This window comes from Xiphophorus maculatus, chromosome 16 (genome assembly GCF_002775205.1).
Source record: "Xiphophorus maculatus strain JP 163 A chromosome 16, X_maculatus-5.0-male, whole genome shotgun sequence".
Taxonomy (NCBI): Eukaryota; Metazoa; Chordata; class Actinopteri; order Cyprinodontiformes; family Poeciliidae; genus Xiphophorus; species Xiphophorus maculatus.
The window spans coordinates 3,338,576-3,364,212 of record NC_036458.1 but is presented as its reverse complement, the minus strand read 5'-3'; the positions used below and the strand labels follow the sequence as shown (position 1 = coordinate 3,364,212).

Below are 25,637 nucleotides of genomic sequence, written 5' to 3'. Positions count from 1 at the left end.
GCTGCTCATCCTACCTCCCCCTCCTATACATGAGCCTGCAGCCATCTAGTGGCTAAAAACTAGACTGCAAAACCACCATATATTTATATATATATTTGGCTTATAATGACATATATGTTGAGTATCTTAAATACAATCGGTACTGAAAGTATTCAGACCCCTTTAAATTTTTCACTTTTTGTTTCATTGCATCTATTTGATAAAATCTAAAAAGCTTATATTATTTTACATGAACGTGTAGCTGACTTCATCTGACTCCTCTGTTGTGTGTAATGGCCAAAAGAAACCAGCAGACAAGAACCATGGCAGTATTGCAGCTAACAGGGCAGGTTTATTCTGGTTAAAACAAGAATATTTTCAGCACAGCAGTTTTTGGGCTCTGGCTTCCCCACACACACCTTAGACAGCCACAAGAACACAAATGACCACGTTTGCACGATAAAACTCGATAAATGTCACTAACGTGGGAATTAAATACCCAATAAAGTGCTGCGCTGAACATAAAACATTTTAATAATAATGTATAACAAGTTGTGTTAGCAAACATACTTTTTAGGACATTTTCAATATTTTAATACACAAATAGAAGACAGCTCTGTTTGTTCATCCCCAGCGAAGCTCGGCGGGAACTGAGGAAGCAGTGCGAACACACAGGATGTGACCCGGAAACAGGAAACAAGAAAATAAAAGCTTCTCCACCAAAATAAAATACAATTCATAAAACAAGAAAAACAAATATACCAGTTAATGAGGAATGAATTTGGGGTGAAGTATAAACATTTTTACACACATGCTACATATGCAGCATTAATTCCTTGAAATGTTTGAGTTATCTCTGTTGCCTTGCAGTAAGAAGGTCACACTAAACATTAACTGTAAGAGGCTCTGTTTAGACAAAGACTAATAATTTAAAATTATTTCCTAAATTTGGTAGCCCATTTTTTAGAAGTACAGATGGCAACTCTGCTTTTTGTTAAACAACTCTGGCCTTGTTTACAAAATGTATTGACTTATCTATCCATTAAATGAATCAGTCTGGTTATAACATCTTTTATGTGATATAAAAATAATATTTTCAACTAACTGAAAAATCCTTTAAAATCAATAAATACATAAAAGAAATGGGATCCAGTTGCAATTGTATGATTTTAAAGTGTTTTTAATGGCATAAAAATGCACCAGACACTTCTCTATTTGGTTTAAAAGTTATATGAAACAACTGAACAAAAATCACATGAAGAAAAATAAAGTTTACACTAAAATGCACAACTTTGCAAATATTTTTTGGTCACCTCTGTTAACACAGCCAAAGATATTCAAAAAACATTAAAAAAAAACAAATATATAGTAAAATGGAAATAATAAAAGAATCACAAAATACAAAACATGTTAAAATGAAAGCTGATCAAATTATTCTAGAAGTACATCTGAGAATTCAGACCCATTCAATAAATTAGAATATAATTGAAAAGCCCATTTATTTTAGAAACTTTATCACTTACTGAAACATGTTAGCTTAATTACAGAAATTTGTGTTTGAAAGCTTTCTTTCTGTTATGTTGATTTTCCACTTTACAGGTAATAAAAACATGACACTTAAGATAACTATATCACATAAGATCATTAAAAATAATTAGTACAGATACGAAATGTATGTTTAATTCCTGGTTAAAGGTTGTCATTCTCAAATATGCTGCTAACCTGATTAGCAAGCCTCATCTTAACACATGTCAATTTATTGAATGCGACTATACATATTTTACAGCAAATGAACAAATCAAAATTTTAACTGAGTAGTTTTAAAATAAGTTATTGTTAAAACGGACACATAAAAGTCAAAAATGTAATATTTTAGCATTATCATTGTGTATGACTATTGTATACTTAGAAATTTCTTTTAGAATAAGATCTTCTTTTTATATATTTTGGTGTAAAAGTGCCCTCTAGTGGAAGTGCTTGAAAAATCATATGAAAAGTGCAGGAGATCAGAAAGAAAATTTATCTGAAATAGTTCATTTAGTTTCATATGCAGATCTGCAAAGATCTGTATGTTTGAAAATAGTTGTGTTGATATGTGCATGTTTGGTTTTCTTATCGGTCTCTGTATTCCCATGTGTTGGAATGGCACCGTGTCCTGTGGGTAACCCAATCACTTAGTGACCAAGTAAAGGTTTTCGTACTCTACTCCAAGGATCTGCGTGTTTGATAATAGTTGTTAAAGGGTGATTGCATGATTGGTTCTCTTGTCAGTGTCTGTGTGGCCGTGCATTGTAATGGCTTCCTCTCCAAGATGTACCCCACATATCGCGTAGTGTAAAAGCTTTCCTCACGATCCTGCAAAGATTAGCGTGTTTGATAATAGTTGTCAAATGGTGAGTGCATGATTGGTTCTCTTATTGGTCTCTGTATTCCTGTGTATTGGAATGGCGCTGTGTTCTGAGCATAACCCACGTATCGCGTAGTGACTGGTGGAGATGAATAAAAGCTTTCCTCACGATTCTGCAAAGATTGGTGCGTTTGATAATAGTTGTCAAATGGTGAGTGCATGATTGGTTCTCTTATTGGTCTCTGTATTCCTGTGTATTGGAATGGCGCTGTGTTCTGAGCATAACCCACGTATCGCGTAGTGACTGGTGGAGATGAATAAAAGCTTTCCTCACGATCCTGCAAGGATTGGCGTGTTTGATAATAGTTGTCAAATGGTGAGTGCATGATTGGTTCTCTTATTGGTCTCTGTATTCCTGTGTATTGGAATGGCGCTGTGTTCTGAGCATAACCCACGTATCGCGTAGTGACTGGTGGAGATGAATAAAAGCTTTCCTCACGATTCTGCAAAGATTGGCGCGTTTGATAATAGTTGTCAAATGGTGAGTGCATGATTGGTTCTCTTATTGGTCTCTGTATTCCTGTGTATTGGAATGGCGCTGTGTTCTGAGCATAACCCACATATCGCGTAGTGACTGGTGGAGATGAATAAAAGCTTTCCTCACGATCCTGCAAGGATTGGCGTGTTTGATGTTTGGTCTGTGTCACCGGATAAAATGGCTTTTTGAGCATATTTCTGTTTTCTTCTTGGGTACTTTGGCTTTTCCTCAGAGACTCACAGATCTTAGCCCAAGACGTTATCTGTGTATGAAACAATGCCAGTCTGATTCTGAGAAACATTGAGAGTTTAGTCTCACTGCCTTTGGCCAGACTCATGCTGTCTTTGACAACAGAGGAGATATTACAGCCAAAATTAAAAAGGTAATTTGCAAAATTACCAAATTCCTTAAAAGGTCCAACATGCTCTTTAACTCTACCTTTCACAGCAGCTTTCCTACATAAAGGTTTATAATTTCTGATTAACTTGATACCCTTTTCTATGGCGCGTATATTTAAAGCGCCCTTGGTTACTCCCTTAACCACATCCATCTTGCTCTGTTTCAGATTCACTGTTGGGTGTTTTATCCCATCATTGAGATATTCCTGGATGTTTTGAAAGTCCTCCATAAAATCTTGAAATACTGTATTTGCAGTTTTCTGATGGTTACGATTGACCACAAGCCCTGCTGTGTTGGCTGCCAAACTGTTGGCTTCACTTGCTATCCCCAATGACCCACCAGCCACTGTCAGCCCTAAAGCTGCTCCTGCTGTAGATGGAGCTAATGCCAAACCAACAATGGCGAGAACTGATGCAATTGCTTTCACTGAGCTACCTGCAACATTGGAGATCTTTGTGCCTTTGTCCATCCTGTCTAACTTGTCAGCACACTGCTTCAGCTTATCAAGAAAGTCTTGCATTGTATCTCGTTTACTATCAAACATATTGACGAACTCTTCTGAAGAGCCCTCCTGGAACAGGAATTCCATCCGAAAGTTTTCATCCATTCTGTGGAAGAAATTTTTTCTTCTTAATTCTACAAAACATTTGAAATGAGATGAAAGAGTAAAAATTGTCCAAACTTTTTCATACATAAAAACAGAAGACACATTTTGACAAAAGACCCATTTGTGCTCCAGAGTAAATACACAGACACATATGGAATTAATTTTCAGTCAGTCGTCTCCATTCATTTTGCGGCTATTCTGCGCTACAATGCAAACAATTGTTTTCTGACTCTATGTGAGGAGTGAATTCTGCAGGTCAATGACTCGATGCAATCTGCTGGGTTTCCCTATCCAGCAGATAAGCTTACCGTTTGATAACTAGAATGTGTGATTGAATTTACATCATTTTTCATGAAGTGCCTCGAGACGACGTTTGTTGTCAATTGGTGCTATATACACTAATTTGAGTTTGCTGTTGCATGTCTAAATGCAGCAAATGGAGAAATACCAGAGGTGATGTTGTGCAGCATAGCTCAGCTGCAATCTGCCATTATACAGGTTTTAGATGTCTAAGCCTTTCTGTTGAAGAATCATATCCAGACAGTATTTTGGAATAAATATCAACATACTGGTTTCTGAGTTCATAACTTGAGTTTAAGTCCCATTCATATCAAACACATAAAGTTGTTTTAAGCAGAAAAAGATACTTCCAATCAAACAAGTTGCAGCATTCTAAGCACTTCAGTTGAAGACTGCATTTACAACTGTGACCTGCAAATCACCTGACTGTCAGAAAAAAATCCAAAGTATTGTTAAGGAAAAATGATTATTTTCAGTGCTTAATACAGTTAATCTTACGGCATGTGTAAAAGGTATATTCAACACTCTTATTTGGAACAGCTTTGTGTTGAGCATTTGGGACTGGGCCAAAATGCAGATCACTCAATGAGGCCTCCCCGCTGTGAGGCCAGACCACGGAGCCATAAAATTAGCATTCCCGGCAGGGCAGGAGCACTGGATAGATTTCACAGGTATCTGTGAGATTTTATGTCAGGATTGTTCTGTGCCCGGGATGGCCGTGGGAGCCACGGGGGGTCAGGGCCAGCGGTCCGCTCTGTTGTTTTGCCAGAGACCAGATGGCCCTTTGATCTTTGCCGTAAATTAGGGGGAGTTCCAAGTTTCTCTGAGTGCTTAAGGTAGTTTCCAGTTGGTCAACTAGAGGAACGCCTTGAGTGCATAAATTAAATAGAAAAAACACCCCCTTACTATAAGATTTCGTGTCAGGAGAAAAAATACAGAGAGCGGCCAACATTTTGCCTTTTTTACATCGGCTCTCTCCAAAGACGCGTCTTTGCTTTTTTGTTCGTCTTTGTTTTGTGTTTGTCTGTCTTTCCCTTGTCTGTCTTTGTTTGTATAAGGTAAACAATGTATATCTCTGTTACTCTGCAGCTTTGTTGATTGATTCATGCGTTGTTTTGTATGGAATTAAACTCTGTGATCTGTGACGTCAACGCGCTTTGTTGTTGTTTCACTTTAGCAGCACGCTGCCGCCCGCTGAGGATCCGGGAGATTTAAGGAGGAAAGAGCCAAACGTTTTGTCCAAAGTTAACATTAAATTATCCTTCCTTAATAGTATTGAGGGTTTTTTAAACTGGTAACTCTGTCCTTTTACTTCCTAACTCTTAGATACAGTAAGCCAATATTGTAAATCCCCTTAGGGTCCAAGCTCCTAGAAAACCTTGTAAAACAGCAACTTAATTATTTCCTGAAACTGCTTTACTTAAGGTGTCACTGATATTTTCCTCTTAGCTGACAGCCTTAGTCCTGTTGGACTTTACCTCTGCTTTTGACACAGTTGATCATCCTCATAAACAGACTCAACGACTTTGGATTTACTGGTGTGGTTCTACAATTATTTATATCTTCCCTTTTACAGTGATTGTTTAGGGTCTGCATTCATAAGACCCTAAGCAATCACTTAGGGTCTTGAAAAGGGATTCATTTTCAAGATGGCTGCCAAGGTGCAGACACACAATTTGGCAGGTTCCGAGTGTTTATCAAAAAATTCTTCAAAAACATACCTTGTATTTTGCCATAGGATTATCTATTTCTTTTATATCTATTTGAGTTTAACATGCCTATGGAAAAGGGATAATTTAAATTTCTTTTCAGCTAAAAAAGCCCAGGTGGACCAGTACCAGTGAACTGTTTGGATCTGCCCATGTCAGCACTTTCATGGCTGTTTGAAGAAAGCTTTTGTATAAATGTGTTTGCCGTTTAAACAAGTCTAATGATAGAATTATCCTATTGTTGACTAATGTTAAATATAGTGCAGTAAAATACTCATCTGTACTTTGAAGACATTGGTATGACTTAATGGTTAGGGGCTTTTTATGTACCTTTTATTCTTTTATTGTATTAATTGTTTTCATTTTTATGTAATTTGGACTTTGAGTCTGTAATAAAATCTATTTATCTGTCTGTTTGTCTGTCTGTATAAACAGAGTCAAAATCTTCTATTCATAAATCTGCTTGGTTATGGCCAAAGGAACAATCTGAAAGTTGTCTGGGAAAAGTTCAACTTGTGTTGATACTGCTTTTGGTTTGTGATATTTTAGTGAATCCTGGGCTTTCCCTGAACCTTAAGTACCTGGATGGGCCACAGCTAAATCCGTTAGCACTGCTGCTAACTGGGCTACACTCTCTGCTAACCTACAACTAACCGGGATAAGATCTCTGGAGTTACCTGGGTCACAACTAGAACATAAGTTAGTGACTCAAACATTGATGTACTTGAAATTTGCTCCTGTATCACCAACAGCGGCTGTGAATATGCCAGAAAACAATGTTTACAGAAGAGGAGGTGGGGGTGAATTGGCCCATGTTAGAAACCATTTTACATGTGAACTAATCAGTTCGTCAGGGGAAGAAAATCTTGAATGTATGGTATAAAGGCTACACAATATCTTTCACTGTGGTTTGCTTATATTAACCTCTTATCTGCTAAGGATTTACGTTATGATGAACTTGGAATAATTTTAAATGATTGCAACTCTCAAAGAGAAACTATTTCTTTGCATCAACTGAGACAATAAATTAAATAGGAGATGCGTTGTCATGTCTTCCTCTCCCTGCCTGTCTCGTCACAACGGGGAGTAGAACTTTCTGTCACTCAATTCTCCAGCTTTGGACTTCTCTTCCCCAAGCTTTCCAAAACTTACAAGCTCTCACTATATACAGTTCCGGATTCAACTGTTTAATATTGCCTCCTCATTGTGAACACTGTTCTTTCAAATGCTCTGATTTTTAAATATTATTTTATTATGTGATAAATTATTTTCTTCTACTGTAATCTTGTAAAGTGCATTTTTATCATTGAAACTCCTCCATTTGGAAAACTCTTTAGGGGAACATCATCAGGTTATATACTTCTGTTGTAATAAGTTTAAATAAAACCGATCACAACAGAAAATAATATAATTGTATTGCAATAAAATATGTACAGCTTACCTGATCTTGTCAAGTTGCTCAATGTGATTTATCATCTGTTGAATGTCGTCTTCATACAGATAATCAGTATTCACCTCATCGGTAATATTCAAGCACATCTCAAAGTCAAAGCTGTGAAAGACAAAGCTAGATACATTTTGGAGTATTACTTTTATATTTAAAATAACAACAAAGTTTATCTATGTTTAATACTATAACATAATTTTACCTAGCTCCAAGAACCACACAGATCTCGTTGGCGGTGTCTATGTAAGTTCGCAGGCAGCTTGCCAGAATCTCCACGTTGTGAAGGTCAGGGAGGAAGAAGGACTTTGCATCTCTTTTGAATGTCAGGAGGAGATGACAGATTTCCTGTGCAGTGCTGATCATATTTTCAACATGATCTAAGTTGATCCTGTTACCACGGTAAACAATCTGGTTCTTAGAAAACACCTGGAGCGAAGTGACGGCCAGCTTCTCTATTGCTTCTAAGAAAGTGTTGAGTTCCTCCAGACCTCTCAGTGTGTCTTCCAACACGTCAGCCAGCTCATTTTCTCGTTTTTTATGTCTGCTCTTTTTATGGAACTGGAAATGACTCTTCAGGTAGTTAGAACCTTTTCGGTGTTTACCCTCTGACATGGTGAAACTGGGATCTATTTTGAGAATCTTTTCTTTGATGCTCATCATTTGCGTATATTCTTTCTCTCTCCAATCCTTCCATTGAGAGAACCTGTCATAAAAATATTTCGCTGTTGCCATGTAAGTCAGAGTATCAGTGACGTACCGACTCAAGGCCCTCTTTAGTCTGTAGGACAGAAAATTGACACTATAGATATGCATACAAAAACAAATATGAAAACAAAGGTAAGGAGCTCTAATTACATGTTTGTTGTAGATAATCAGCATTTCCATTAGATCTCTTGAATGATCAATATGTTTGCTATTAGTAATAGTTTGAAAACTATTTATTTTATTGGTGGTTTCTACTGGATCTCATTAGAACTCACCAGATGACAACCATGATGCCACTGAGGTGAGAAACGATGTAAATCACTCATTGGAATGATATTCTTTATGGGTAATTTTAGTGACTTTTTTTATTTTTATTTGAGATATTCACAAATCAGAAACTAGGATCTAAATATTCTGCAATTAGGGGGTGATTTTATATACACACTGAAGTTTTGTTATTTTGTGCTATTTGTTGTTTGCTTCAAAATAAAAATAAAATGTTAAACATTGTAGGCATGTTCTGTAAACCCTAAAATATTCCTTTTGAATTTCAGGTAGCAAAACACAAAGGAGGTTGAATAGTTTAGAAAGGCACTGTACTTAATAAAATAACTTTAATGAAATGTTTCAATAATTTATTAAATAACCATTTATTTATTTCATGGTACGTTTAATTAATGATTTAATAATGTATTTAACTATTTAACTGTTTCCCTCTTAATCCTCTCAACTGTCAGAAATGTAAAACTTTTCATGCTGGTTTTGATTAAGGAGACGTGAGCTGATTAATTCCTCTCTGGTCTTTTACTAGAAGGAAGGTGGTAAACATCAAGTAAAGACCAATTCCTGTCAGGAAAGGGAAGTTATGTAACCTTCAGATCTTTTATATAACTGAAATTGGCATCAAGATAAAGATAGCGCGTCTACAGTTGATTATTGACAGAACTGGATAAACCACTGATACAGTCGCTGGTCTGACTGGAATCCACTGATGCACTTCATTAAAGTGCTTTATTGGAAAAAAACAAGTGCTGGTCCATCCCTTCATGTTATAAAAATATGGGATAGAAACATGTTTTCTTGTCTATAGATCTATAGATCAGTAGTTTTATTACAGAGAAATTTCCAGCTCTAAATCAAATCCACGAGCCAAATTGAAAGTGTCTTGGAGAACATATAACTAATTTATTTACAGTATTTCTTACTTGAGTAATGTTTTGTAATGTTAGCTGTAATTTTTGCTTTTACTTGAGTAATATTCCTACTCTTATTTTAGTAAAATTTCTGTATACTCTGTCTGCTTCGAGTAACTTCACTAAATGAAGAACAAACATGTGTTAACCAAAATGCACCAGTTACATTCAGACTGCTACTGTTTATTTTAAAGGGAAAATTGTTGTTTGAGCAAAAGCTTTGCTGATTTGAAGTTAGATTTCTATGGCGGAGACACTTGAAGGTCAAAAACATTCAGTAAACACTGCACATGGTCACTGGACGAATTTGAACATAAATAAAAGATCATTTTTTTCTAAATCAACATTTTAACCAGAAGTAGAGACTAGTCATTTCTTTATCTTGAGAAAACCAGATTAAGAAATTTTTGAGAGCTCAGCTGCTAACCTGCAGAGGTCGCACTAGACTTTTTTGTTATCTGTCATCTTAACCGACAGCATTAAAAGAAATTGGTCATGTTTTTCCCGTCAAATTATAATCATACTAACATCGACTATTTAGCCGCATTTTTATGCGCTTTAGTTAATATTCACCTAGTTGAACCATGAATCCAGATCCATCACACATAAAGCAGATGAACGCATCTATCTTTGTCTCCGTAGTGACAAAAACCACTGACTGTGGCCCCAATAACTTAGAATAAATGAAATTAAACGACTCCACTTAAATTGCCAGCACTTCACCTGCTGCGGTCTGAACGCTCAGTCTCACAGATTCCTCCTGGTCACTGCAGAGAAATCTGAGCTAGATCATTAGTCAGTTGGATCTGTCGGATCCAAACCGATTAATTGAAGTCTGCGAGTTTTTCACCTTGTGCGCTTTTACGGGGAAGCGAACCCCATCTGTTTCGCTTCCCCGAAAACAGATGTTACACCTGCCGCTCTCCTGCTGGGTGCGGGAGGGTAACATCTTCTGCTCCATTTGTTAAAACCGCAGGATGAGTTCAGTTTAATTCTTCGCAGCGGCGGAGCCGCGTCCGCATTATAGTGCAGCGGACTGCGCTTGTTACGGTCAAATTAACTTCTGCACCTTTATTTATTTCCTTAAGATAAACTACTGGCTCCTCTGTTTACACTATAAATGGATTTACACAACATTGCATTGTCTTTAGTTTTCTCTGGTCTGTAACGGAGACTGGAATTAAAAAAAGGTTTGAAATGCGCTTCTGAACCAGACGCGCTGCAAAGCGTCCGGTCTATAACTCTTTAACACGCTTTCAGCTCCCGGTCAGAAAGGCGCATTTAGTTCAGAGTCCATGAGATGATTTTCAGAAAGGATTTTTTTATTGGTCAATTTTAGTTGCCTCTGCGATGAGTCTATAATGTCTGCGCATGAGCACCAGGCAAAGGTGTGAATTATAACCTGTCAAATGACGGAGGGGCTCCAAAAAACAAAACAAACAAAAAAAACGGTCAAATACGGACAATATTCTGTTAACGCGACCTCTGCTCGGAGAAAAAAAAAAAATCAAAATTCATGCATTCACAGAAATTTAATTCAATGATTCCAGCTGAACAGAATTAATTACATTTCACCTTTCTGGTGTTACTTTTGTTAACAAAATTAATCTCTGTAATAATTTTTTATTAATGTAGATATGTATTTTGCTTACCTTTCTCTAGACATTTTTGGTTTTTCACCGCAGTCTTTCTGCGTCCTGAGCAGACTGAAGAGCTTCTTAAAGAGCCAACAGCCAGTCAGTGGCCGATCCCTGAACTGAATGCTGACAGGTTGTGTCTTTAATAGTTTTACTGGTGCTTCCAGTCAAGAGCATTAAGAGCATTTCCTTTCCCAGAAATAATATATTTTGGGGAACATAAAGGTCAGAGATATGATTAGCTGCCTAATCAGTGGGAGTAAACCTTTGAACCAGGGCCGTGCAGAGACCTTTGGAGAGGCATGGCCTCAGGTATAAAGTTTCTGTTTCTGCTGCTGACAGTTCTGGAGGTGTGAGTTGATCTGACACTGAAGCTGTTAAACAGACCAGAGGAGAGAAGGTCAAAGGTTATAAAGTTATGAAATAAGCTAATTTGCTGTCATTTTACTAAATAAGCCCTAATAATATCTATTTAACCTCCAGAACAACTTGGCTGCAGACGGATTTATAGGTCAAAAAGCTCAAAGGGGTTAATGTCACATTTTAAACTTTTTAATGTTAGTTCCTCTGAGATCTAGAATTATAAGACTGAGATATCAAGGCAAAGAAAACTCAGTAACTGCTGGTAGGGGCCTAAAGACATTCAGGGGCCTCTATAAATGGCAGAATTGTAATACAGATTATAGCTCTAAACCTGTAGCATTCATTTATTGAGAATTATAATGTTACTAAATTTTATTTAAACCCTTTAACCCTCGCCCCTTAAATCACCAAAAACGGCTGAAAAGGTATACCCAAATTAAATCAGCTGCTGTTCTTGAACAATTTGGAGTACATGCAAAAGCTTGGTCTCTTTGTGAAGATGACAAGCTAAATTTTCTATTTTTGTAGTCAAAAATAATTTAACTGTAAGTAGTTTGTAGCTATTACATTTATAACAAAAAAGAAATTGAAAAATTTTGCTTCACCCAGATTTTTCATTTTTATTTCTAGTAAATGCACATTGAGTGTTGAACATATGGACTGGAAAATACACTGCCTGGCCAAAAAAAAAGTCGCCACCAAAAAATGGTCACACTCTCTAATATTTTGTTGGACCGCCTTTAGCTTTGATTACAGCCCGCATTCGCTGTGGCATTGTTTCAATAAGCTTCTGCAGTGTCACGAGATTTATTTCCATCCAGTGTTGCATTAATCTTTCACCAAGATCTTGTATTGATAATGGGAGAGTCTGACCACTGCACAAAGCCTTCTCCACCACATCCCAAAGATTCTCAATGGGGTTAAGGTCTGGACTCTGTGGTGGCCAATCCATGTGTGAAAAAGATGTCTCATGCTCCCTGAACTACTCTTTCACAATGTGAGCCCCATGAATCCTGGCATTGTCATCTTGGAATATGCCCGTTCCATTTGGGAAGACAAAATCCATTGATGGAATAACCTGGTCATTCAGTATATTCAGGTAGTCAGCTGACCTCATTCTTTGGGCACACAATGTTGCTGAACCTAGACCTGACCAACTGCAGCAACCCCAGATCATAGCACTGCCCCCACAGGCTTGTACAGTAGGCACTAGGCATGATGGGTGCATCACTTCACCTGCCTCTCTTCTTACCCTGATGCGCCCATCACTCTGGAACAGGGTAAATCTGGACTCATCAGACCACATGACCCTCTTCCATTCCTCCAGAGTCCAATCTTTTTGCTCCCTAGCAAACTGAAGCCTTGTTTTCTGGTTAGCCTTACTGATTAGAGGTTTTCTTACGGCTACACAGCTGTTCAATCCCAACCCCTTGAGTTCCCTTCGCATTGTGCGTGTGGAAATGCTTTTGCGTTCACAATTAAACATACTCCTGAGTTCTGCTGTTGTTTTTCTTCGATTTGATTTGACCAAACGTTTAAGTAATCGCCGATCACGGTCATTCAGGATTTTTTTCCGACCACATTTCTTCCTGGAAGACGATGGTTCTCCACCATCCTTGCAGTTTTTAATGATGCGTTGCACAGTTCTTAACCCAATTCTAGTAGTTTCTGCAATCTCCTTAGATGTTTTCTCTGCTTGATGCATGCCAATGATTTGACCCTTCTTAAACAGACTAACGTCTTTTCCACGACCACAGGATGTGTCTTTTGCCATGGTTGTTTAAGAAATGAGGAGTTACTCATTGCATCAGCTGGGGTTAAATAACTTGTTGCCAGCTGAAAGATAATCGCCTATGCAGCACTTATCCAATAGGAGGCTTGTACCTATTTGCTTAGTTAAATCCAGGTGGCGACTTTTTTTTTGGCCAGGCAGTGTATAATAAATTTATAGAATAAAGTATTCTGCTCGTGGATTTCCAGACTGATGAAAATAGCACAAAAACGAAATGTCACTTTGGACATGTTTATTTTTGAGGATGTACAGGTGTTGTCCAAGTGTGACATTTGGAGACTCCAAATGTCACACTTGGACAACACCTGATATACAAACTTCAAATGACTGTAACTCCTCAGTGCTTCAACATACAGTCATCAGTGAAGCTCTAATGAAAGATAATGACCAGAGGAATCCTCAGGTAGACACATCATCACTGATAGTGGAAATTAGTTATAATTATATAAATAAAATAGCATGGCGGTGGGGGGTTAGCATACAGTCAGATCTGCTGCCCTCCTTGCAATACACTGTCCGTCCATCTGCCCCCATCTGTCCGTCCGCCCCCCACCAGCACGGTAGCTGCCCCCTTCCCCCCCACTGCCCCCTCACCATCTCTCCTTCTTCGCCCTCCCGCCGTTCTAACGGTACGCTAGCCCCCCCTCAACTTCTCTCCTTTGTCCCCCCCCCCCCCCCCCCAATCCTTCGAAACCCCCCCATTCCCTCAGCCCCCATTCTCGCTCTTCGGTACGCTCTACGTCAGCTCTTACGGCCATAATCATCCACTCCTGTGAGTTGTGAAGTTCTGTGAAATTGACAAACAGTTGTACAAGACACACAATTATGAAAATAAAATTACACACGATAAAATACATAAAATAATAATACTTGACCAAGTGCTAATTCTCAGTTTTAAATCTGTTGGGTGCACCCTGGTAATCTGAATTTGAATTGAAATAGACAACAGATTAATCAAATTCAGTTCCAATTCAGGTTTAACTCAACATCATTCACATGAGGAGAATTTCCCACACAGCAGTTTGTTTTAATGTCCCAAATAAAAACTGGTCCATCGTCCCAATCCCCAAGAATCCCAACCAGACTCAATGACTACCGCCCGGTAGCCCTTACCCCCATCATTACCAAGTGCTTGGAGCGGCTGGTCCTAGCACACCTCAGATCCTGTCTCCCCCCCACACTAGACCCCCACCAATTTGCATACAGGCAGAACAGGAGCGCAGAGGATGCAGTCTCTATAGCGCTGCACTCTGTCCTTTCTCACCTGGACAGTAAGAACACTTACGCCAGACTGCTGTTCTTAGATTTTAGTTCAGCATTCAACACTGTCATCCCATCACAACTCATTACCAAACTCACAGACCTCGGCATCAGTCCACTCATGTGTAACTGGTTGCTCGACTTCCTGACCAGTCGACCTCAACATGTCCGGCTGGACAACCACTTCTCATCCACCATCATCATAAACACCGGAGTGCCACAAGGCTGTGTGATGAGTCCCTTCCTGTACTCCCTCTTCACCTACAACTGCAGACCTGTCCATGGCTCTAACGCCATCATCAAGTTCGCAGACGACACCACGGTGATCGGCCTCATCAGAGATAATGACGAGGCCGCTTACAGGGAGGAGGTAGACCGTCTGGCTGAGTGGTGCGACAAAAACAACCTGCAGCTGAACACCGAGAAGACCAAGGAGCTTATCGTGGACTTCAGGAGGAACGCTGACCCACATCCACCCATCCACATTAAGGGGACAGTGGTGGAGCGTGTGGACACCTTTAAGTTCCTGGGAGTCCACATCTCCGAGGACCTGACTTGGACGACCAGCTGCTCCAAACTCATTAAGAAGGCGCATCAGCGCCTCTTCTTCATGAGGACCCTGAGGAAGAACCACCCGTTCTCAGAGATCCTCACGAACTTCTAACGCTGCACTATTGAGAGCATCCTCACCAACTGTATTACAGCTTGGTACAGGAACTGCTCTGTGTCCGACCGGCAGGCGCTGCAGAGGGTGGTGAAAACTGCCCAGTATATCGCCGGGGCAACGCTCCCTGCCATCAAGGACATCTACAGGAAGCGGTGTTTGAAAAGGGCCGGGAAAATCACAAAGGACTCCACTCGCCCAGCACACACACTCTTTTCCCTCCTGCCCTCTAGGAGGCGCTACAGAAGCCTACGGACCAGAACCACCAGGCACCGGAACAGCTTCTTTCCCACAGCTGTCACGCTTTTGAACGCCTCCTGACATAAAACATAAACTATAAGGACTGTACTCCCCTATCCTCTCATACAACAATAACACATGGACTATCCTCACACACACACATATCACGGACTGTTTTCTTCACACACACATATAACCTGTAAATTTTATCTGCCATTATTTATCTTGTATTATATTATATACATATATAATCCATTCCCTAACATTCTTGTATAATCTGTATATTCTGTATAATCTGTGCATACAGCTCCCATATTTATAATTATATTTATACACAATATCTACTGTATATCTCTTGCTATAACCCCTTATAGTCCATACATACATAGTCTTGTACATCTGTAAATAAATATTTATATCTTGTACAGCACTTCTGGATAGATGCAAACTACATCTCGTTGCTTGTACTTGTGACAGTGCAATGGCAATAAAGTTGAATTCTATTCTATTCTAATGTCCGAAACTCCAGGATGAAATAGTAAGAATGAAAAATGCCAGTCAGTGGTCTCACGCATGACTAACTGTGTGTAAAGATGTGAGTGACACAGGCCAACCACACCGCAGGGTGCAGCAGGACTCCAAATGGAAAAGAAGGAATCCAGTTCTTTCTCTAAGTCCAGGTGGGAAGGCTCGCCATCAAGGTCACAGGAGGAATCCACCTCAGGAACAATCCAGCATAGACAAAAAAAACCCTGACCTGTCAACAGACAGGACCAGCAGAAATATTGGATTTTTATTGAACTGTTCTAGCTTTAATCCTTAAATCATGTTTCTGTAGACATCATCTCTGACATCAATTTGTTATTATATTACTCACGTTTGCAATAAAAAATTCTCTTTACCTCACTGCAGTATTTTACTGCATTATCAATTCACTTTTTTTTCTAATTGTAAATTTTTTTCTCAAGCACAATAATAAAACATTACATTTTAATCAAACTCAGCAAAGGTTTACATTTGATTAATTAAATAACTTGTGCGCATTGAGTTTTAGATAACTGGTCCTGGAAAGTCCTTAAATTTGATGCTATCCAAGGTATGTGAAGCCTGCTTTCATAAAACAGCTTGAAGATGGGGCGTGCTGTGGTGGCGCAGGGCGTTAGCACGTCCCACGTGTGGAGGCCTTAGTCCTCGATGCGGATGTCGCAGATTCTACTCCTGGTCCCAGCGACCTTTGCCGCATGTCTCCCCGCCCTCTTTCCTGTCTGCCTACTGTCACAAAAAATACGAGCCACTAGTGCCGCAAAAAAAAAAAAAAAAGCTTGAAGATAACAGAAAATCAGACTACACTTGGTTGATAAGTACTTATCACAAATATGATACTGACATAAAAAGCTGTGGTTGCGTGAGAAGAGGACAAATTCTTGTTATGTATAGCAAACAGAAATAATCACTTTCGTTTTGGTGTCTCTGCCTTTGGAGGAACCTGTTGTCCTTTTCCAGAAAACTTGTCTCAGGGTTTGTAACTTAAACAGAAAATCTAAAAAAAGTTAATTTATATGAGCTATTCATAAAAAAAAAAATTAAAGGTCATCACAGAATAAAGTGGTTTTCCACAAACACCAAGAGGCCAAATCTGCAGCCACACAAACTGATCAGGGAAACAATCATCCTCAAGGATGAAGTAATCAAAAGTTTAGCAGTCACTTTTTCTCCTTTCAGATATTGCATGTGCCTCAGAGTGCAGTGAGTCAGACAGAAAAAACTTGTCCTTATATTTAAGTAAATTTGAATCTTTAATGAATTCTTGACAGAGAAATATTGTTTTGTGATTGGTTTTCATAAAGAGTCTACAAGAAATCCAGATTGAGAGTGAAGGAGAAAATCTGTTATAAACTTTAAGTTTGACCAATATGACTTATAATCACACAGCTGTGCATAATTTTATTTCAATATATTTCTTATTGTCAGTGAGTGATGTATAAAATATATAATTCAACATTAAATCAATAGATGTAGATCTTTTGGGATTCTTTTGTTTGTGCATCAAATTGAAATAAAATGGATCTTCTAAGCCACAGATCTTTTTCTGTTTGAAGAAAAATATCATCAGTGACCGTGATACTGATGATTTGATCTTTACCTAAATTCAAACTGTGAAGGTTGTTAAATAAAATTTAGCATCTCCAAGACTTTGGTCTTGAAGTGGAGAATGGTGGAGATCCCACTCCGGATCATGGATGAAGTTCTGCCTGCAGCCCAAGAGGAGGAGTTTAGTATATCTATGCAGTGTTGTTCACAAATATGGAAAAAATGGAGAATTGGACAAATGAATTGTTGTGACATTTGCAGTGATACAAGAGACGTCCAGATCTATCATGGTGGACACAGAGCTGAACCTAAAGGCTGTTAAAGTTTTAAAACTTTGTTTGCTGGTTTGTGATTAAAAGAGTCGATTGATTCCACTGTAGATATTTACTGAGGAACATCACAGCATGTAGATTTTAGTTATACTGAGAATAATGAACACAGTTAGTGGTTTATAGTTATTTCTTGCTCTATCACTGATACATAGTGACATCAGTGATCCATTTTACTGATATCACCATTTTATCCATTTTATTACCTAAAATATGGGTGTCCTAAATACACTGCTCAAAAAAATAAAGGGAACATTTAAACAACACAATATAACTCCAAGTAAATCAAACTTCTGTGAAATCAAACTGTCCACTTAGGAAGCAACACTGATTGACAATAAATTTCACCTGCTGTTGTGCAAATGGAATAGACAACAGGTGGAAATTATTGGCAATTAGCAAGACACACTCAATAAAGGAGTGGTTCTGCAGTTGGGACCACAGACCACTTCTCAGTACCTATGCTGTCTGGCTGATGTTTTGGTCAGTTTTGAATGTTGGTGGTGCTTTCACACTCGTGGTAACATGAGACGGACTCCACAACCCACACAAGTGGCTCAGGTAGTGCAGCTCATCCAGGATGGCACATCAATGCGAGCTGTGGCAAGAAGGTTTGCTGTGTCTGTCAGCGTAGTGTCCAGAGGCTGGAGGCGCTACCAGGAGACAGGCCAGTACACCAGGAGACGTGGAGGAGGCCGTAGGAGGGCAACAACCCAGCAGCAGGACCGCTACCTCCGCCTTTGTGCAAGAAGGAACAGGAGGAGCACTGCCAGAGCCCTGCAAAATGACCTCCAGCAGGCCACAAATGTGCATGTGTCTGCACAAACGGTTAGAAACCGACTCCATGAGGATGGTATGAGGGCCCGACGTCCACAGATGGGGGTTGTGCTCACAGCCCAACACCGTGCAGGACGCTTGGCATTTGCCAGAGAACACCAGGATTGGCAAATTCGCCACTGGTGCCTTGTGCTCTTCACAGATGAAAGCAGGTTCACACTGAGCACATGTGACAGACGTGACAGAGTCAGGAGACGCAGTGGAGAGCGGTCTGCTGCCTGCAACATCCTTCAGCATGACCGGTTTGGCAGTGGGTCAGTAATGGTGTGGGGTGGCATTTCTTTGGAGGGCCGCACAGCCCTCCATGTGCTCGCCAGAGGTAGCCTGACTGCCATTAGGTACCGAGATGAGATCCTCAGACCCCTTGTGAGACCATATGCTGGTGCGGTTGGCCCTGGGTTCCTCCTAATGCAGGACAATGCTAGACCTCATGTGGCTGGAGTGTGTCAGCAGTTCCTGCGAGATGAAGGCATTGAAGCTATGAACTGGCCAGCCCGTTTCCCAGACCTGAATCCGATTGAGCACATCTGGGACATCATGTCTCGCTCCATCCACCAACTTCACGTTGCACCACAGACTGTCCAGGAGTTGGCGGATGCTTTAGTCCAGGTCTGGGAGGAGATCCCTCAGGAGACCATCCGCCACCTCATCAGGAGCATGCCCAGGCGTTGTAGGGAGGTCATACAGGCACGTGGAGGCCACACACAATACGGAGCCTCATTTTGACTTGTTTTAAGGACATTACATTAAAGTTGGATCAGCGTGTAGTGTTATTTCACTTTAATTTTGTGTGTGGCTCCAAATCCAGGCCTCCATTGGTTAATAAATTTGATTTCCATTGATGATTTTTGTGTGATTTTGTTGTCAGCACATTCAACTTTGTACAGAACAAAGTTTCAATGAGAATATTTCTTTCATTCAGATCTAGGATGTGTTATTTGAGTGTTCCCTTTATTTTTTTGAGCAGTGTATTTGGCTCCTATGCCTGTAACAGGGGCCCCGTGTAGGGGGGGAATTTATGACAATTTCAAGGGCCCCTGACCAACATGGGGCCCTCCTCAGTTTTTTGTTTTTTTTGTTCATAGAAATTTTTTAAAAATGGGGCAATTACAAAATTAATTATATTGTGTTTTCTAAAATTGTTTTTAGCGGTAAAACCATAAATTAAAGCTCACATTTTCCCTGACCGCCCTGGATCTGCATGAAATGGTTCGTTCCTGCTTGGAGCTTGACGGTGACGATGTTCAGCAGCAGTCAGTGGAAACAAGAACGACTGTGGCTGTTACTCTGCTGCTAAGAAAAATTATAAAGTAAGTTTTCAATAAATAGAGAGAAGGAGAAAGAAAAAGGTGAGAGTGTCAATTTATAACCCAGTTTTTCTCTAAGAGGTGGGTAGACTGTGTGAGATTATCAACCATTAGCATAGTTAGCTTAGCTACAGACTGTTAGCCTCCATTTGACTAACATTTAACTAGTGATGGTGAGATGAAGCCTCATGAGGCATTGAACCACTTGAGCCAACTGGTTCGAGAAAGGGTTAATTTCTTGAAGCTTCATGTGCACACGAAACCACCTACTGGCCAGGTGTATAATCACAGCCTGTATCTTAACACGTGTGATGCATTGAATTTTTGTCTATTATGACTCTTGGGAATGACGTCACAAAAGGTGTAGGACGAAATCATTTGTCTACATAAATTATGTATACACATATGTGTATAATAAAATATTGTTTGAATGTATCCTCTGTGTGTAATTATTCCCAAAATAGTAGTGTCATGTGATATGGCATGTTGTGTAATAAAGTTTTTCTGTGACTCTAGAAAAATGGCCTGGGCTTAATCAGGCAGAGGACAGTGAAAGTGCTTGTGGAACTAGGGAGGGGGTAGTGAATAGGCTAATGCTTGTGTAACTTGGATGATTTCATGCTTCTATCTATCTATCTGTCTGTCTGTCTGTCTGCCTATCTATCTATCTCTCTACTAAACTCTCCAAACACACCAAACTAACTGTCTCAAACTAAATAACCACTATCCAAACTCTGCTATCCAAACTATCAAAACTCTATACACTCTCTGAACTGACCGCAACTCGCCTACAACAACCCACATTTTGAATGGATCCTGTGGGGTTTCTAAAGCTGTCAAACCCCACGCCAACATCTGAGCCACTTCCCGAAGCAGTCACGTGGTACAGCCGGGCAGCGAGGCTTCGGACGTCATCGTTTTCGGCTCCTCCCCTAAATGAAGCAAGCCTCGATACGCGCTTTACGGAAACGCCCCCTCCATTACTCGACACACGCCTCGAAGCCTCGGCACATCACGTAACATCACTATTCTTAACTATTTATTGGTTTTAGTAAAGGTTTTAAACCTTAACTGGTGGTGCCTCCACCATGGCGGCTAGCCATGCCGGCATGCGGAGGCACCACAGTGTTCGATTTTTATTTAAAGAAAAAGAAGAAGAAAATAGAATAACGAGATTGGACTTTTCCAGGAAGCTGATTCAACAGGTGCTGAAGTTTCGGCCAGATGACCTGAATTGTATCCTTACCCTGCCTTTCAATAAGGGATATGATGTAAGTTTTTGCTCTGCCGCACTTCTTAAGGAATTTTGGACACGGTTTGAAAATGCTAAGACCCAGTTTTCAGTATTTGACGTCGAGAAACTGACTGACAACTCCCTGAAAACGGTGATTGTCAGGATGTTCAATGAGACTGTCAGTGCTGAAGACATCTGTATGTGGCTGGGTAGATACTGCACTGTGAGAGGCCAGGCTATGAAGGTGCGGGATGTGGACGGCATCTGGAACTGTGCTTGGCGGGTCCCCATTAAGCAATGGGAAGACCCCCAAGGCTTCCAGGGCCTGAAGCATCTCCCCTCAATGATAGTCCTGGGGGAGAACAGGGGCTACATTCACTATCAAGGCCAACCCAAACTGTGTCGGAAATGCGGCAAGCATGGTCATCTGGCCGAAACTTGTGAAAAAGTTTTCTGCGGTAAATGTCGAGAAGTGGGACACACTTTTGATGAATGTACGAACGGGCGGAAATGTAATTTGTGTGGTGGACAGGATCATTTGTTCAGAGACTGTCCAAAATCGTTTGCAAATAAACTGAAAAAAGGAAAAGAGACGCTAACAGAAACGGTAAATGAGCAAGTGGACTCAGCTGGGTCGGAAAATTCAAATCTCCCGCCAGGTCCTCTGATTGGAGGAGAGGAGGAGAGGGCGGGAAGCGGGGAGGGGAAGGAAGCCCCCCCCCAGACCGAAACATCCAGTGAGGGGGGGGAGATGCTAACCGAAGGCGGAGCTAGCTCGGACTCTGAGGAAGAACAGACGGACAGCAGCGATGATGCCCCCCTCCCCGACGCCCAGCTGGCTAAGAGGCCGGCATCTGAGTCACCTCCCGACCTTACCCCCAAGGTAGGGAAGAGAGGAAGGCTGGAGGAACTCTTCGGTTCTTTCGGAGAGGAATCCAGAGCCTTCCTCGCTGGCTCATCCAATGAGGTCTCGTTCCTAGACTTTGCTCACCAATCAACCCTGGAGGACCCAAACAAGGTAACGGCTTTAGAAAGATGGCCGACACCGAGAGTCCGAAGGGGGAATGGAGCTCCAACCCGACCTGCACCACCATGTGGGAAGGAAGAGCTCTGTTCACAGGACAGTCTCTGAACCCGCCTTGTTTTAACGACCGCCCGTTTTTTAACATGGGTTTAAATTAGTATTATCTTGTTTTTAATCCTTTAAAATGTCGTACTTGATTTTAGCCATCATACTCATGACTCTCACCTTCTCAACCATCAATGTTAGAAGAGTGAAGTCGCGAGTTAGAGCCCAGAGTGTTTTATCCTTTTTAACCTCCGTACAGTCAGATGTGTTTTTACTACAAGAATGTTCACTCCCGTTTTTAAAGACTTACACCTGGTGGCAGGACTTGTGGCCACGGCCGTCTATATGGAGCGGCTCCAATGGAAATAAAAATGACGGCGTGGCCATTTTAATAAACAACCCGCACATCTTGGTGAAGGGGAGCACCGTGGTGAGAGAGGGACGAGTACTTTTAGCAAATCTGACTTTTAACGGACAGGATTTTAACCTCTTAAATATTTATGGCTTTAATGACAAACACGACAGGTATGACTTTTTAGAGGAACTGCAGCCCCACATGCTGGGAACTAAACCTTTAATAATTGGGGGGATTTCAATTGCATTTTATCTAGAAAAGATAGGAAAAGAAATAGACAGGATTTTAAGGTAGACAAAACATCACTTTTATTACAGAGAATCGTTAGGGATTTTAAACTAGTGGACTGTTTTAGAACTATGCATCCTGGAGAGGAGGGCCACACCTGGGTCAGTGGTGACGGCTCTATGGCCTCTCGTATTGATTATTTCTTCATCAGGGATTGCGCCCTAACTGATGCTAGATTGTCACCGGCTTTCTTTTCTGATCACCTCCTTCTGTCCTGCACGCTTTCACTTCCTTCAGGTGCGACGACCGGGAGAGGTCTGTGGAAACTCAACCGCTCCCTGCTGGAGGACCAGGTTCTGGTCGGCCAGTACCGGGAGCGGTACCACGAGTGGCAGACCCTCCAAGACCTGTACGAAACACGAGCACAGTGGTGGGAGATGGTGAAAGGTAGGACCCAGACTTTCTTTAGACAAGCAGGGAAAAAGAAAAAGGAGAAAGAACAGAGATGCATGATGGGGCTGCAAAAAAGATTACAAAGATATTACTTTTTAAACCAAAAGGGAATGGATTTTAATAAAGAAATAAGTCTAACAACTGGTTGGAGGAAGAATCTGCAATAATGCTTTGTACACTGAGGATGCAGCAATCTGTCAAGTGTCCAGCGTTACACTAGCAGTTAAAGCCTGATCCCCACCTTTCTACATTCCTCTCTTCCTGGTTCTTTCAGCCTGGAGTAAATGAAAACCAGCTGAGTTTATGTGTCAAGACTTAGCATGATTAGCCTCATCACAGTCAGACATTTTTATTTTAATAATCTACTATTGAAATAACATTTGCATCATCTATAGCAGCAGTTAATGGACAGAAATATGGCTTCACTAGGATTCAAAACATTTTACCTGAGTTTCCAGGTTGCAGTTTGGACTCTTCAGTCCAGCAGAGAGAAGCTTCACTCCTGAATCCTGCAGGTTGTTGTTACTCAGGTCCAGTTCTCTGAGACTGGAGGACTGGGAGCTGAGAACTGAGGACAGAGCTTCACAGCTTCTCTCTGAGAGGTTACAGCCACTCAGTCTGAGGAGAGAGTGAAAAAACTCTGTTACTAGGCAATTCTTCAAAATTGTTTTCCAAACAACAAATATTTTTGTTTAGTAATCTATCAATTATTCTTATGATTAATCGAGTAATTGGATAAAAAAATTATACAAGAAATGAATGCTGCAAGCGGCGTCGTGCAGCCCTCGCAGCTCAGCACCGCTCCGGCCTATTGGCCACCGCGGGGTGCCGGCACTGCCACCCGCCAGCCACTGTAGACCCTCTGGCACAGTTCCCGCACCCGTCCACCAGGCGATATGCACCTACGCATTCGGCAGTGCTCTCCGACGACGCACAAAAAATCTGGCAAATTGGGTGATGATATATAGCTGTTGCTATAAAAATTGAGCCCAGTGTTGCTGCGGCGCTAAAGCAGCGAAGGGAAAAGGGCTAACGTACGGCTAATTCAATTCATTTTAAAGTTTAACAATAAAGCTGCAAGAGAGACTACATGGGCCACCTTCTGTCAAATTTTAATCTGAGTTTGATGGATGAGTGATTAATGACCCTAATTAAATGATTTTGATTTCCGGTCACATGTTGCCCCTCCTCCACCTTTCCCACCCCTCCTCCACCTTTCCCACCCCTCCTCCACCTTTCCCACCCATCCCCCACACAGATCTGTTATTCCCACGCCTTCAGACCTGTATGAGTTGTAAGAATAATACAAGTAAAGTATGAAAAACAACAAGTGTTAGATAATTGAGAATAATATACAATATAGTATATTTAAATAGGATGTTGTAGTTACCTCTGGTTTTAAACAGAATATTTTTCCTGAGACACTGCGGGAAACAGGAAAGGGCTCTGCGAGGCAGGTTAAAAAAATCCTAGTTGGGTGATTCTCATGACCTTTGGGGTCAAAACACATGCTGTGCAAGGAAACTCTATGTCACCGACATCCTCTGGCAAAGAATCGATAACAATGGTGATCAATCTCTGGTTTTAAAACGGAATATCTTCCTGATCGGGTCTGCTATCAGCTCTTGGAATCTGCATATGTCCCCACCCAGACCCCCTGCCATGGGTGCTTGTCTGTGTGTGTGTGCGTGGGCGTGTGTGTGTGTGTGTGCGTGTGTGTGTGTGCGCACCCGTAAGACTGAACACATACCTCTACAGAAAGCCTAGAGTTTTAACTGTTTTACTGCTTTATTTTATGGTAGCACGACTAGTCAGTGCTGACTATGAGTTTGTGATTTCCTTCATCACTTAAATTTTAAACTCTTATAGATTTTTTTTCTGTAACACTTGCTAGAGTGAAACATGTCAGTAAATGTTCCTCATTTGTACACGTACTTCTGAACAATATCTGACAGGGACTAAACAGGCCACGCTGAGGTTGCTCATATGTATCTTTCAGCTTTCCCTCCACCCATTATCTTACACACTTTACTGTGTTCACTAACAAAATATAATACACCTCTATTTTTTTTTATTTTTCATTATTAAAACTTTGAAATGATCAATGTGAACCATCAGTCTGTATTAAAATAGCTAATATATTTCATATTATTTATTTAGATTTGATGTTTTAAAGTGTGCCCTTGGATTTATATTGATTTATTCAATGTGTAAATATTTATCAAACTGAATAGCCATTCCGTTTTTTATATAGTATTTTTTTCTTTTGGTGTTTGTTGCACAAATTTAAATATATGCTGGCTATCAGCCAAAAATTCAATCAGTGAATTTGTGTTTTTTCTTAAATACTCCCTCTCACCGAGACTTACTTACATCTTCTGACAACTAGCCCCACTTATAATAACATTGACTAAGTTTGCTATTGGTACACTTTACCTAAAAATTAAAATTAAACATACTCACTACACAACCATGCTCCAAGAGTTGCTCACAACATGGTGAATTGTTTTGTTACCTTTAAAATGATCTGCAGCTTTTGTTCCTTGGTCCTAAT

The 25,637-nt window shown here is 40.4% G+C and overlaps 1 protein-coding gene across 6 annotated transcripts in view; it reads right to left on the bottom strand.

Moving 5' to 3' along the window:
• The window catches only part of LOC111611674, a 55,515-nt gene extending 44,471 nt beyond the window's left edge, over nt 1–11,044 (bottom strand). The window contains exons 1-5 of one of the 6 annotated variants that reach the window (XM_023349277.1): nt 10,877–11,011; nt 7,529–8,104; nt 7,321–7,446; nt 2,995–3,871; nt 179–2,664 (exon numbers count right to left, since the gene is read on the bottom strand). In XM_023349277.1, the coding sequence (XP_023205045.1) occupies nt 2,344–2,664; nt 2,995–3,871; nt 7,321–7,446; nt 7,529–8,104; nt 10,877–10,890 (1,914 nt within the window). In that variant the 5' untranslated portion in view covers nt 10,891–11,011 and the 3' untranslated portion in view covers nt 179–2,343. Of the gene's footprint in view, nt 1–178; nt 3,900–7,320; nt 7,447–7,528; nt 8,105–10,876 lie in introns of those variants that run through there. The other 5 variants (XM_023349275.1, XM_023349276.1, XM_023349280.1 and 2 more) reach the window with 5 other exon arrangements.
• Nucleotides 11,045–25,637: the final 14,593 nt, after the last annotated feature.